At 37.1% G+C, this 15,600-nt stretch overlaps 3 protein-coding genes across 6 annotated transcripts in view; 2 read left to right on the plus strand and 1 right to left on the minus strand.

Moving 5' to 3' along the window:
- Positions 1-1,768, minus strand: part of LOC121390625 (phospholipid scramblase 1-like) — a 58,513-nt gene extending 56,745 nt beyond the window's left edge. For all 3 annotated transcript variants that reach the window (XM_041522490.1, XM_041522489.1, XM_041522488.1), the window contains exon 1: positions 1,672-1,768. The gene's annotated coding sequence lies outside the window, so the exon portion shown is untranslated. The remainder of the gene's footprint in view (positions 1-1,671) is intronic.
- A 2,747-nt stretch (positions 1,769-4,515) lies between these two features.
- Positions 4,516-15,600, plus strand: part of LOC121389947 — a 113,710-nt gene continuing 102,625 nt past the window's right edge. For both annotated transcript variants that reach the window (XM_041521617.1, XM_041521613.1), the window contains exons 1-2: positions 4,516-4,650; positions 13,902-13,984. The gene's annotated coding sequence lies outside the window, so the exon portion shown is untranslated. The remainder of the gene's footprint in view (positions 4,651-13,901; positions 13,985-15,600) is intronic.
- On the plus strand, positions 5,854-6,915 carry LOC121389752 (tigger transposable element-derived protein 1-like). Its single transcript, XM_041521401.1, has one exon. It carries the CDS (start codon positions 5,854-5,856, stop codon positions 6,913-6,915), a length of 1,062 nt encoding a protein of 353 aa, XP_041377335.1.

Raw genomic sequence — 15,600 nt, forward strand, 5'->3', positions numbered from 1 at the left:
CATTTACTGTTTTATTTAACGACGCACTCATCACATTTTATTTACGGTTATATGGCGTCAGACATATGGTTAAGGACCACAGATTTGGAAACCCGCTGTCGCCACTACATGGGCTACTCTTTCCGATTAGCAGCAAGGGATCTTTTATTTGCGCTTCCCACAGGCAGGATAGCACAAACCATGGCCTTTGTTAAACCAGTTATGGATCACTGGTCGGTGCAAGTGGTGTACACCTACCCATTGAGCCTTGCGGATCACTCACTCAGGGTTTGGAGTCGGTATCTGGATTAAAAATCCCATGCCTCGACTGGGATCCGAACCCAGTACCTACCAGCCTGTAGACAGATGGCCTAACCACTGCGCCACCGAGGCCGGTCTTCTACTGTTGAATGACTGCAGCTGGTATCTGTACGAATAGTAAATTACATGTACAAATATAACGTGAGAGACAAGTGGACGAACACTTAAAATCGTAATTTCAGTTTATAAAATACAGTGTCTTACATTATATACATATTGTCATTACCTGTAGGAAACAAAAATAATAATAGAAAAATAGATGGAACTACAACGTTTAAAATAATATTTTGTAGAGGACGACTGGTCATGGGACGAACAGTCTAGGGCTACTATGATATGGGTCTGACACATGCAGGGTCGAATTATTATGAACTAGTGGTTAAATGACGAATCTAGATTCAAAATTTAAAATTATTATTATTATTACTGTTGTTATTATGAAAAAGGAACAAAACAAAAATAGAGGGGAAAAAAAATTCCACTGTGTTCAATGATTTGGAGTCTTGAGATAGCCCCTGCGTTCATTACTCCATCTAGCAGCAATTACAACGTAAATACTTCCGTTTTGTGAGTGATCCGCAAATAATAATAAACAAAAATCGTGAGTTTATGTTCCAACTATTTATTATTTTATTTCAGCGGGGTTTTGTGTTTGTTTGTTGTTGGGGTTTTTTTGGTCAAGAAATAATATATTTTAAATTATTTTAAAATCTCTATACACAGCGGTCGTCCACTGTATATAAAATTCAAAGGTATTTTACATGGCTATCGTATATATAGCCTCATCAATACTCGGTTTTGTCGTACATTTTAGACTCCTCATAAAAGAGTTCCAATTTTTAAAAATGAAGCCGCTCACAGGTTGTCATGGGATTCCCTCAATCGTGGTTCAATTAATTTAAAATGTTTTGGGTGATACAATAGCGAGCTTTGGTATTCCAAATTAATGTAATTGTCATTTATAATCCATATTTAGAGAACTAAGACCCATGAAATCTGTGATTGAGTGCCTTTAAAGGTCTTTTCTTTTCTTTTTTTTAACAATTCATGTCGTCTGCTCGTGTACATTTTTAACAGTGCACGGTTACATATCGGCGTCCAAAACAAAACCAAGACTAACGTACAATTTCAAGAAACATGTATTATTTGTTTGTTACAATATTTAAAAAATAAAATTTACATTACAAATTACTAAAACTTTAATATACCGATAAAGTGATCGGCAACTACAGGTGATCCGGAAGTGATCCGGAACTGGCGCATCACCTGTAAAATAATGACACTCGAGATATGAACTGTCCATTTAAAAGTTTTCTGTGATAAATGTGTATTGTTTATTTGTAAGAACATGGTTTTTACGATAAATTTTACCTGGTTCTTCCTTAAATGAAATTTTAATACTGTTTTTTAATCCAAGCTAACACACACTTAGACAACGGTATTGTTTTCCATGAATCAACACTTTTTGTTTACGACATGAAAAATGGTAGAATAGACCCTTGAAAATGACGTCATTTAATGGAATGTAGACTTCCTGACGTCACTGGTAAAAATAACATTCACGGTTCTTGCGTATTTTGCACATCTCGGTTAAAACTGAAAAACGGTCTCGCACATCCCCTGCCATGCGTGTTTCTGCCGAGTCCCATGCCTCGACCTTTAGTTGACTGTGATCTCACATTTGCGATCGAATGACTTTGGGAGTGGGGTGGGGGCGTGGGGGTGCACTGACGGATCGGGTACAAACTCTTTATCAGAGTTTGGTTACAATGGCACGGGCCTGCACTAAGCTTATTTGCAATTATAAAAATTCTTCCTGCAAATATCGTATTTGAGCAACCTGAACGTACCACAGATGTAAAGTTTCATCATATTATTATGATGAAACTTTATATCTGTGGCACGTTCAGGTTGTTAGCAGTAACTTCAGTGGTTTCATCAAACCGGCTTCAATTTTGGATCACGTTCGCAAATGGTTGCCCGCTACTAATTAGCAATGAAACAAAACGTTTACAAGTCTGCTTTCTTGAGTTGACCTCCTCCACACACATACACACCTGGTGGGACCTTTAACTAAAGTAGTGTCGGAAATAGAATAAAAATGATTTTCGTCAATTATTTCTTTCATATTAAACTGACAAGTAAATATTTTGTAAATATCTATTTAATAATACTCTACCTAATTTACAATTTAGTTGTTTTGTCACTCCTTGATGTACAAGGTTGTGTTTACTCTTGAAATTAAAATAAAGTCAGTAAACAGGAGATTTGTGACCTTTATTGGAACAGACTATAACACATTTTGATGATATGTGTCAATTTCATTTACCCATAAACAAACTTTTAATTTAAAACTGCAAGTTAACCGATTATTTTGAATTGCAGCATAAATTATTAATTATGACCAGCATATTTAGTGAATATAAATTCAATATTAGAAATTTACACAATCGTGCAACAACTTAAAGGTGCTATATCATAGTTATATGTGAGCATCTGTTTGTGATAAAGATTATCAAATAAAAAATTATTTTCTACTAGTAAATAAAATTATTTCCTATAATCTTTTATGGGCATATAGTTAAAGGTGTAGTTTTTAAATGTTAAAGCAAAATGTAATAAAAACATGATTTGCAATAGCTGTCATTATGCAACTTTGAGATAGCACCTTTAATACCAGTATAATAGATCACAAACTCAAAATGGTTCTTGACAGTTTTGCTTAAAAGTTACTTATAAATGTCTACAAATATTTTGCGTTGGAGAGGAATAGGGATGAACTGTCATCAGAAACAGTCCCTCATATATTATAACAGCAACACGTTATCAAAATTTATTATAGTCTGTGCCAATAAAGTGCACAAATCACCTGTTTACTGACATCTTTATTTTAATTTAAAGAGTAAACACCACCTTGTACATCAATGGGAGCCAAAACAAGTAAATGCTAAAGTAGGTAGACTATCATTAAATAGATATTTACATAATATTTACTTGTCTGTTTAATATGTAAGAAATAATCGACGAAAATAATTTTTTATTCTATTTCCGACAGTACTATAGCTACAGACAGCTTCAGTTTTGGATCACACTCGCAAATGGTTGCCCGCTACTAACTAGCAATGAGTTGACCCCCCCACACATACACCTGGGGGGACTTTTAACTAGCTACAGGCAGCTTTTGGAGTACCACGTCGTGTACACCAGGTCATGGGCAACCGTGACTTTGGTGTACGGCGACCGGGTTGAGAAGACGAGGAGGAGGAGATAGAAGAAGAGGCAGAGTGCGCCAGGGGTGGCTCAGGGGGACCACAACTGGCGGCTCAACCGCCAGCGGCGGTCCCTTCTGTGTCGCCGCCCCCAACTCGACCCAAGACGTCAAGACCAGCTTTGCTGGACCCGCCGCTAACACCCTTGGACGTCCTCCGACTCAGAAGCCGTTTGGAAGTTGCAGATCGGGAAGATCAGTCCGAGTTCCTGAAGTTCATACAGGGGGACACTACAGACAAGACGACGCTGACGGGCAGAGTGGTTGAAGAGGAATTTAAATCCCTCCCTGATGGAAGTGCCTTTGCACTTCATCCCATCAAGTCACCAGCCGGCAAGTAGGGACTAGTCCCAAGTCAACGCCGAGGAGATGTCTACTGCCAAGCGATCCTGATCAGCGAAATGGATCGTCACGGCTCTCTTCGGCAGCGACTACAGAAGTGTCATCACCTTTCTACAAGATCAGAAATGGAAGCCGCTACTCCGCTCATCACCTCACTGTAGTCCCTCTCCAAGAACTTTCGCCTCCAGGTAAAGGCTTAGTCGAACTTTAAACCTTTTTGGCCTCAGTTCAAAATTTTATGTTGATTTTTTTACAAATAGTCCGACACACTGTTCCTAGTCATACTAGACTAGTGTCTTCATGAATATTGTAGGCTAAGTATGCTTGAATTTGACAGTATAAATTGATATATATATTTATTTTATTTTTTTATTTTTTTTATTATTATTATTATTTTTTTTAAATAAACTTTAAAAAACATAGGGACCCTCCCCCTACCACCTGCTCCGACGACGGCCCTGGGGTAGGTCTATGGCAAAATATTATTCTTAGACTTAAAGTTGTGCAAGTGATTGAAAGTTAACCAATCAGCGTGCTACAAGTGGAAAATTACGCCATTGGCTCGTTTTAAATAGCCAATCGCTGACAGAGCCACGAACGTGAGGTTTACGTCTGAAGTACAGGGCGCGCGACATTTTGTGAGAGCGAGAATTATGATAGAGACCGCCAAAACAGCGTCTAGGAAGAAATATTCACCAAGGCTGAGCCAAGATGAAGAGTGGGACACCACTAGAGACGAGGTACGTACCCCGCGTTTAGCAAAATAAACATTAACGCCGACGACAGCCCTTCGTACATAAGTATTTGCTTAATTACACCCGTACCATCGAGTCTCGACGTCCCAAATTGCGTTCACCTAACGACAACAAAACCTAAACAAAATAAATTGCAATCAAGTAATGTAAAAAATCAACAATGTGGACGTAAAACAAATCCATTCTAATAAATAAAAGTGAAACACCCTCCGTTAAACAGGAAAGGGTTCGACGTTTGTAACTGCGTTCAGGCGCATGCGTTTGCAAAAAGTATCGTACTGCGCATGTGCGGTTCGTCATTTTCAATTTTTAAGGCAACTACATGAAAAAATATATGTTTCTTAATTATGTACAGTTGCCGAACACTTAATTTATTAATTTTTTTAAAGGAAATTTTTTATTTATCAGCGTTCTGGTCCAACCGCGTTTTATCAACACACATTGCTCACACTTGATGTCAATACTGATACTATAGGCATTACGTTCATGAATACCTGCGAATAGTTTGTAAAATATATCGTACCGTCACACGTTTTCGATCGACACGCGTTTCTGATCGCTCATTTGTAATTGCAATAGTGCGAGAATGCGCGAGCATTGACGTCACCACAAGAACGAAAACGAACACGGAAGTCACTGCTTTTGTTCCGAGAGAAAAATGCTGCGTGTCAAGTTTCCAATGGTAAGTTTTAACTCAAATATCAACAACCATAGTATATTTTATCAGTTTTCACTAATGTACATATTTGGTATGAAGAAAATGCTTTACGGAGCAATATCTAGTTGTCAAAAAATGTTGTAAACTTGTCGGCTGCTACACTGACGTCACATCCGTCAAAAGTCACGTGATACACCACGTGATACTCATGCAACCATAAAAATATATGGAAGACAATTTGGGGCAAATCTTATGTTGTTTTTGACGTTACCTTGTTTTGGACATATTTTAATTAAGGGTTTTTCCCATAAGCTAAAATTTGCCACAGTTATGGGCAAATTTAGAATTGATATTCAATAAATTATGTATGTATTTTATATAATTATAAATAAATTTTATATTTAATTTTTAAAAAAAGAAGATATTCCTTTTAAAATTATGTACCAACGGACATCGATTGTGTTAAGTCAGGACCAGACCCTTTGTTGTCTCAAGAAGAGGAGCAAACTTTAGTGACACATGTTGAGTTTATGTCATCTGTGGGCTTTGGGTATACCCGCACTGAAGTACTTAATATTGCCTTAGACCTTGCTGTTCATCTTGGCAAAAGAGAAAAGGGTGAAAAACCATTTTCCCTGCGATGGTTTTATGGGTTTATGAAGCGATGGCCCGAGCTTAGAGTTCAAAAACCACGATCACTTGAAATCATGCGTGCCAAAGCAACATCAAAAGATACCATCAACAAATACTTTGATAGCCTGGAACAGATTTTAGACAAGTATGATTTACGAAACAGTCCAGAGTCCATCTACAACATTGATGAAAAAGGCATCGTAGAAAATCACAAACCCCCATCTATTGTTGCATCACGTTCCAATGTCCCAGTTGCTGTAACAACGAGCAGGTCCAACACTACTACGGTTATTGGGTGTGGAAATGCCCTTGGTGTTGCCATACCACCGTATTTTGTTTTCAAGGGAAAGCGCATGCGGGAGGAATTGTTAGCAGGTTGTACGGCAGGCACTGCAGGAACCGTTAGTGAAACGGGTTGGTCGAATACTGGTATTTTTCAAAAGTATCTTAAAGAACATTTTTCAAAGTATGTTCCAGCAGCATCTTCTGACAAGCCTGTCTTAATTCTTTATGATGGTCACACGTCACACATAAATGTTTCCCTGATCCAGTGGGCACGAGAGAGGCACATAATATTATTTGTATTACCTGCTCACACATCGCATGTTCTTCAGCCAATGGATGTGGGATGTTTCGGCCCGTTCGAACGCATTTACAATGGCATGAGACATACCTACATACGCGAACATGCAACATCGGGTATTGACAGACATTCCCTTTGTGAGACTGTCTGGAAAGCTTACTGTGCAGCACTCACACCCGCCAACCTGCAGTCATCGTTCAGAAAGACCGGGATTTATCCATTTCATAGAGACGTTATACAGCCTTCAACATTCCTGCCTTCAGCTGTTTTAAGCAACAACATGGAGTCAGAAAATGATCACAAACCAGGGCAACTGTCAACTGTGAAGACAATTCATCAAAATGCAAGACGTTTTTCACAACTGCAGAAGAAGTGATCACAAGAAAACCAAAACCTACTAAGAAGAGGAAAGTATCAGTGCTGTGGTCAGTGGTAAAGCCATCACGGAAGATTTGTTTTGGAAGATATCAGGGAACATCAAAAGAACAAACAAAACAAGGAAGGATTGCAGAAAAGAAAATGTACAAAATCAAAGAAAACTGAAGATTCACCAAAACCAAGTACGTCAGGAATTCTTTTCCCACCCAGTGCTAACACAAAACAGCAGCTTGAAGATGAAGACGATACATCGGAGGAATATGACGACCCTAGCGATCTTTGCTGCAAGTGCAAGAAGAGCCAACCAGACGAATACAAACACTGTGTTTCACTTTGCTTCGTTTCGTGGGCACAATGCACCTATCCGGCATGTCAGCATTGGGTACATTTAAAATTTTGCACTCCAGTTAGGGTTGTACGGAGACATTCCGAATTTTGGTGTCCTTGCCATAATGGAATGGAAGAGTAATAATCACTGGAGTAAAAAAAAACTGAAAAAAATTATGTAAAATATGTTAAACGTTTAGCCTAAATTTTTCTTATTCTGAAAGTTAAGTAACATTGATTGAAAGTTACAAACATTTTTAAATCAGTTATATAACGTGGAATTAAGTGTAAAATATGACATCAATAGTGCTCCATACAACGCAACAGCGACCGAGAAAATAGCCGACCAACGAAACGATCGAAAACATGTGACGTTATTAAAATACAGAGGAAATTCCTTTACGACAAAGCAAGACGTTTTCTCCAAGGATATTATGGAATTCATTGCGGATTACTGGTGTTTTATGTGGTAAACTATTGTGGCAACAGGTAGGTAAATTATTAAATACTTACAATTTTTTATTTATATTTTATTCATATATTTCGCTTAAACGATCGAAAACACGTGACGCCAGGATAAAAAAATTAATGAATTGATTCTAAATTAACACAATTTATATAATCAAAATTATTTACAACTGTTATGAATGGATTATGAATACTATTCACTATAATAGAGGCACAAAAATGTAGCATATCTTTTGCAGATTGAATATAATAATTGAAAACAAATTCTAATAACGGGTCTTAAAAATCGTAAAAATTAAATTCTTTGGCCTTGTTTTTGTTGGCGAAAACGAAACCATATGGTGAACACAGTTTAATGAATAGATACATCATAACTTGTTTTGTTTTATTCAGTTAGAAACTGACAACTGTGTTAAAGAACAAGTCTGATCAAGACTATAAACATATTAAACTTTAGTAACTGTCATATTTGACATAATGTCATATAATATAATAATATTATATTATAATAATTAATATATATTATATACAGGCAAAACTTCTTTCTTGTTAATTTTTTAAAGGTTCAAGCAGTCATTAACACAAAGTAAAATAAAAGTATTATGATATGATTATTGTCATTTTTTATTTTACCTACACGTGAAAACAAACCCATATGCCAGCATATTTTAAGTCTGAAGTATAGTTGTTTTTGCTTTAAGCAATTTCCTATGTTTTCCCGTGCATTTTGTTTCACTTGTATATAATATATATATATATATATAAAACCCCAAACTACTTAAACAATGTATCACTATAGAATGCTTAAATGTAGCTTTTCAGTTGCTTATGGATATGGACCTATATTGAAGAAATGAATCCATTATGCTAGCTGAACTCTACATTTATGTTTTTGCTATATTCTTCCCCAAAATATTCTACAAACCTGCAACAAATTTCATTTTCTCATGTAAAAGATATCTGTTTGGAATGTTAATGTAAGAACATTTAAAAGTAAAAATTACTACTTCAGACATTTTAGATGATCATCATGATATACATATAAATATTTTAGAAATAGGTGCATTGTTCCGAATTTGTCCGATCCTCTCCAAGTTCCTACACATTCTAACCAATTGTATAATTGAAAGTCCATCGATTAGTGCTAACCGATTACAACCGATGATCGATGATGAAATTGCAACCGATTCACAAAAATTGTATGTATTTTGGCATATGCAGTCTTAGCGAAGTAGATATCGGTGACATCGTTGCAGTATCGCTGTAATGTGTGTGGTTTTTTCACGATTTATGTTTGGATAAAATTGGAAAGGCAGCCCAACTTCAGACTTTTTTCGCCATTTTTTTTATTTCGGGACTTTCGAATGTCTTATAATGCTAATACGGAAATCTGATGATAGAACAACTATAAAAATTAACCCTGCCCCCCACTTTGAAAATCCGTCCTATGGGCCTGCTCAGTTTACAAATCTTGAGAGCCCGCCAACAATCCTGCGATCCCTACCGTGCGTCATAATAGGCCCCAGGACGGGCATGCTTGAAACTCTAGTGGTATATGAGCATGTAAAAATTATTTGCACTCGCGTCATAATATACACTAGATTTTTTTTAAATGGTATACTAGCGATCTCATTCTGAAATGTGATGTATTTATGATAGCTGCTAAGCATGTTATCAGTTTTGTTAAATATAATTATTTGTGAAACTCAGCTGGTACTCTAAATAAATGTGCATAGTAAACTTTGAACGAAGAATATATGTGCAGCACAACAGAGGTTCACGATATTTTGTACGGGGGTTGGGGTGGGGGGAGTTCCGTAAACGGACGGTTTTGATTATCGATTCGTGACAGTTCGGAATTTTCCGTACGTGCATCTGCAGCACGGCTAGTACATTTCCATTGAGGCCTTTCGTATGACACTGTTCCTTTCATTTACTTTGTTTTATGGGTTCCAGTCTTTGACTTAATTAACCTGTGAAACAACGATTTCGGGACATGCTCATTACGAATGTGCTACCGAACTCTTGAGAGGTCTTATTCGACTTTTCCCTCTTGCCGGCACAGCTATTAAACCATGTGAATAAAATCGGACTAATGGAAAGCCGAAAGGCAGCCAACTTCAAACTTTTTTTTCACTTGTGCTGCACAGATATTTTTCCTTTATCATTAGGTTTTTATTAAATTGTCTGAAATAATGTTGGAATGTAGTGTCCAGTGTGGAATAAGTGTTTTGCTTTTAGTTTACTTTTTAATTTAATGCATTATGATTAATATTCAATTAGATAATTGCCATCCAATTGAAAAAAATACAAAACTTCATTTAATATTTGATGTTGATAATATAATGCCATACTGATACTTATTGGTTACTGCAGTGTACACATGAATGTACAGGTAAAAACTATAATTTAAAATGTCAACAAATTTAATTATATAATGTAGCATGATTCATGCATAATTACTGTTAACCATCCATGTTGCCATGTAAAAAACGACTTACTAAGCAATTACAATTTCGAAATTTTCATTAAAGATTAGTTTTTTTTTTTTACTTCATTTAGTTTCATTTGTTCAGTAAATTCAGTGTTAATAGATATATTATTTCATCTGCCAAACAACTTCCAGTGTATTAATAATAGTATTAAACTGTACTATTTATAACAAACTGTCAAATCTAATCCTGAAACCAAAAACCAAACAAAGTTTACTACATATAGTTACAGTACAGCTGAACTGCGACAAAATCGGCGACAGCAACATCAGCGTCAACACCATCAACTGCCGGAACAGCATGCCGCCCGCCGAACCCCATGCCCCCCCCCCCCCCCCCCCCCCCCCCCCCCCCCAACTTTTATCCAGTAGCAGGAGCGATTGTTTATATATATATATATATACACACCATTTGACAGGCTGGTTACGGGCCTGCTAATCCTGATTTAGGCAAAAATTAACTGTAAACTTTGCAACCCTTTTTCTTCTTCGTATTAAAGCACCTTTCCACAGACCTGTGCACCGATTACTGTGTCCTCGTAAGTACAGTAAACAGTTTGAGAGAAATGCGAATAAACTTCGAGTGTAGATTGTGACGTTACTAGAAACGGGACAGTTTGCTTCCCACTCTTTACGATTCAAAGGCCTGATACACGTAAATGGCAATCTAATTAAAATGAGCTCCAATATTACATATGGATCTAACAGCAGCCCGTTGGAGCTCATGTCCAGTTGACCTTTCATTCAACCAATCAAAACCTTACTTGCAAAATCATGCCAGTGATTTGAAAAGAATTTGAAAACATTCGGGATTATGCTGAGGGTATACGAAGTATGCCGGAAACTAATTGCAATATATAATTTTATATAAAATTTGTTTCAAGACTAAAACAAACCGTTATAGTATAGCCATAAAATCTGTTTATACTAGTATACAATCCAGAGTTTATTACTGCACTTTTCCACCTGTTTTTTCAATGTTGAAATAGACCAACAAGTTCGCCTATTGCATAAATAGTCTCGCCCGATATTTTTATAATTTGCATGCTGCTGAATAATGCTATAAAAGGCGAACTGTGATTGGTCGATATTTAAATTGTTATTCTGCCCTGGAACCACCCACTGGCTATGTCAGAGGCTGGATCCGTGGTCGGCGTGCCTGAACCTTTAAGGATATGGGCACGTTAATAGAGTTCCCATTCCCATAAATTGTTATTTATAGATGAAATGTCACCTGGACATGGAAGTCCACGCAATGCTGTTAAATCTACTGGTAGACCCAGTAGAGCTAATTTTAATCAAATTGACGTAAATGGTCACTATTACTCACTATCCTCCCGATCTGCGAAACTAACAGTAATAGTATTGTTGCGAAACCTTAGTACTGTGTGTTAGATGTATCTTGGCGCATATATTGCGGGACATAGTCCAGTGGTAAAGTGCTCGCTTGATGCGCAGTCAGTCAGGGATCGATCCCCGTCGGTGGGCCCATTGGGCTATTACTCGCTCTAGCCAATGCAGCACAACCAGTATACCAAAGGCCGTGGTGGAAGCTATCCTGTCTGGGATGGTGCATATAAAAGATCCCTTGCTTATAATGGAAAACATGTAACAGGTTTTCTCTCTAATATATTAGAATTACCAATTAATGTTTGATATCCAATAGCCGATGATTAATAAATCAATGTACTCTAGTAGTATCATTAAACAAAACAAAAACAAAACTTGGCACATTAGTTTAATGTATAAGTTCAAAAATGTGCAATTAACATGTCTAAAAAAACATACTCAATGTTACTGGTGGGCAAACATCAAAGCTATACTCATAAAACGTAAGAGCAAAAAGTGTTCATTATTTTCTTGTTTATTATTACAGTAATAATCAGTAATGTAATCATGTTCTTTGGGATTATTATTAGTCCCCTACCGGTCCAACCGGACGAGACTATAGATTTCATCACCGTCCTTCTGTCTGTACGTCCGTCTGTCCCACATATAGTTGTCCGGATGTTTTTGTTTTCACAATACCTTGAGTTACTGAGCTGAAATTTTATGTATAGCTTTATCATGTACTGTTACAGATTAAGTGTGAAATTTATAGCGATTTCCCCATTTTTGACAGAATTATGACCCTTGAACTGAGGAGATAGGAAAATGTGTTTTCCGGGCTTTTATTATTTTATTTTTTGTGCAATGCCTGAAGACATTGAGATGAAATTTTGTATATAGCATATTGTTACAGAGAAAGAGTAACTTTCATGGCGATTTACCCAATTTTCAGATAAGTATGGCCATTGAACTTAGAAGATATGAAAATTTATTTGACCAAGTAGGCAACATTTATTGCTTTAGCAGTACTATCAGAATGTTTGTTTTTATTACTATTAACTGTCATTATCATTATTTTTAATACAGTATTATGAATACACACACTATTTGTGACTCAGTTGGCATAATCAGAAATTGTTACGATCATTGATTCCACAAATGATGGCAGTCCACTATTCTCTTTTGTTTGACGTTTGATTTCTAGAGCACGGTTTGCACAATTAACATCAGATTTGTTGTAGTTTAAATAAGTGTCTTAATAGAAAAATTTACAAACCCGTAAACTATTTATTCCTTAAAACTACCAATATCGGGTTGAGATTGCCCCCCCACCCCCTCCCCAACAAAATGTGTAAAAATGAAGTATGTTGAATTTACATATCAAGATCAACAGTAATAATGAAAGAAAGAAATGTTTTATTTAACAACGCACTCAACACATTTTATTTACGGTTATATGGCGTTGGACATATGGTTAAGGACTACACAGATTTTGAGAGGAAACCCGCTGTCGCCACTACATGGGCTACTCTTTCCGATTAGCAGCAGGATAGCACAAACCATGGCCTTTATTGAACCAGTTATGGATCACTACATGGTCGGTGCAAGTGGTTTACACCTACCCATTGAGCCTTGCGGAGCACTCACTCAGGGCTTGGAGTCGGTATCTGGATTAAAAATCCCATGACTTGACTGGGATCCGAACCCAGTACCTACCAGCCTGTAGACCGACGGCCTAACCACGACGCCACTGAGGCCGGTCAGTAATAATGAAACATTTTATTTCAGATCATAGATCCATAGAATATTATATTCACACACCAAATTGATTATATATTGTATAATAGTTTGTGTCAGCGATTTACACAAACAGATTTGACGTACACACTTGTACGCAGTATTGTATTCGCCATAGGCATACAGGCTACCATTTGGGGGGGGGGGGGGGGGGGGGGCGCTTTTGCCCGAATTAAACGAAAATGTGTGAATCTGGATAAGAACATTTATTCATATTAGTATTACTACCAAACAGCTATATAGGGTTCGAAACGAATCACTATACATTTTTACATGGATTACAACTAATGTTGGGGTAGTTTGAATAATATATCCTTATTTCCTTCTTTTTAAATTTTCTGAATTGTTTTATATCGTATAACTTTTTTCTTCTAGAATCATGACTTTGTGACATAAACTGTTCTTGCTATCACCAGCCCTTAGTTTTAACTTGTTTATTTTGAGAATGTGCACTATGTCACAAATGTCATAAAATGAACTTACTTAATCTTACAAGAAGCTTATCCTTCTGTTTTTATTATTTTGCATTACACATATACTGTCTGATTAAAGACTATAAATTCAATTTTCAGACAGCTGAATGCCTCGCATAGACCTCGACACTTCGGTGGCCTGATTGAAAAAGTCGCATATCTGCCAACCATAGAAGAGGAAAGTAAGTTGAGTCGCTAGTTTAGAAACTAATTTGGTAATTATGTTGATCACGTCTATAAAGTTTAAAACCAGGGGCCTAGTTCACTAAACTCTCACAACATTAATGTGATTGAAAAAAAAAAAAGGCTCACAAGTGGGGGATGAGGGGTGGGGCACGTAATCTCTCTTCCCGGTTCCTACAGGTAAAGTCGATGTGCACTTTTAAAAAAAAAAAAGTCATATCCACCCCTTGGATCCACAACTAAAATTTCACCACGTCGTGAAAGTTTATTATTTGTGTAGGCAAAATGCAAGATGACGTTTGGGTGCAGTGGCGTAGCGTGGGTTACCAGTGCCTGGGGCAATGTAAGTATTGTGCGCCCTAACCAGTGGACCGTTAGCACTCCTCGAGGCCCCGCCCATGCTACGACACTGTTTAGGTGTATTTGGGTGGGCTTTTTTTTTTCATTTTTTTTTTCAGGGGGTTAGCACCACCCACCTTTTTTCAGTGGCAAATATCACTCAAATAATATTGCCTGTTTACGCTCACTCATACTTGTAGTACTAATATTCCAGTCAGTGCATCCTGAACCTCCTTTTACAAAATCTTACATCAGACTTGTCAAACTAAGAAGGCAACTGGTAAATTTCATTGGCTATTAATTGCAGCCTTTGCATAAAATGTGATGTTTTACATTTTTAATAGTAATCGTATCATTATATTAAAGATGAATTACATTGTTTAGGAAGACACTAAAGAAGATACATTTATAGAGCTGCTACCTATAGTGAAAAATTAGTTGCTGGTTGGATAGGGTCAGTGTTTTCTGCCAGAAATAAATTTTTGGGTATGGCGCTATGGAGTTGAATGCAACCAGTCAACAGGGGGTATTGGGGGGGTGGGGGGGCGGGCTCCCCCAGAAATAAAATAGGTAGGTTACGTTTAGGGTTATAGGGTTAAGAGTAATGATAAGAGTAATTTTGTCAAAAAGTTAACTTAAAGTAATAAAAGTCTGCCAAAAAATTTAGGTATGGCCACCATACCCATTTTACCATTCTGGCAGAAATCCTGGAGTATGGGGGTCTGGGGAGGGGGTGGGGCAAAGCCACTTGTAATAATTTCAGGAAGGAAGAGATCAATATATCACAATGGACCTGGTTTTTGTTGAACTGCCAAATTTTGATCATCTGTGTCCCTTATGATATAAACACTATTTCACCAGCAATGATTGGTAATCACTATATATATTATGTTGCAGGGATCACAAATAAAAGAATTGTCAAAGTTTTACACAACCATTCTCGATATATATGTCGAGAATTTACTCGCCCATGTATTCACCTAGTGACTAATTTAAAGACGGATTTTTTTCTTAAAGACTAAATGTTGTATGCTGTTACTTCGCATCTAAAATTAGCAGCTGGCTAATTTGGCAATGGACAGGGTGAGCCCTGGTATTTGTTGCTTTTTAAAACTGGCCTCGGTGGCGTCGTAGTAGGCCATCGGTCTACAGGCTGGTAGGTACTGGGTTCGGATCCCAGTCGAGGCATGGGATTTTTACCAGATACCGACTCCAAACCCTGAGTGAGTGCTCCGCAATGCTCATGGTTTAGGTGTAAACCACTTTGCACCGAGCT

Source organism: Gigantopelta aegis, chromosome 15, assembly GCF_016097555.1.
Source record: "Gigantopelta aegis isolate Gae_Host chromosome 15, Gae_host_genome, whole genome shotgun sequence".
Classification (NCBI taxonomy): domain Eukaryota; kingdom Metazoa; phylum Mollusca; class Gastropoda; order Neomphalida; family Peltospiridae; genus Gigantopelta; species Gigantopelta aegis.

Excerpts from the sequence above, each read along its gene's own strand:
- LOC121389752 (XM_041521401.1), top strand. The coding sequence starts at position 5,854 with ATGTCATCTGTGGGCTTTGGGTATACCCGCACTGAAGTACTTAATATT.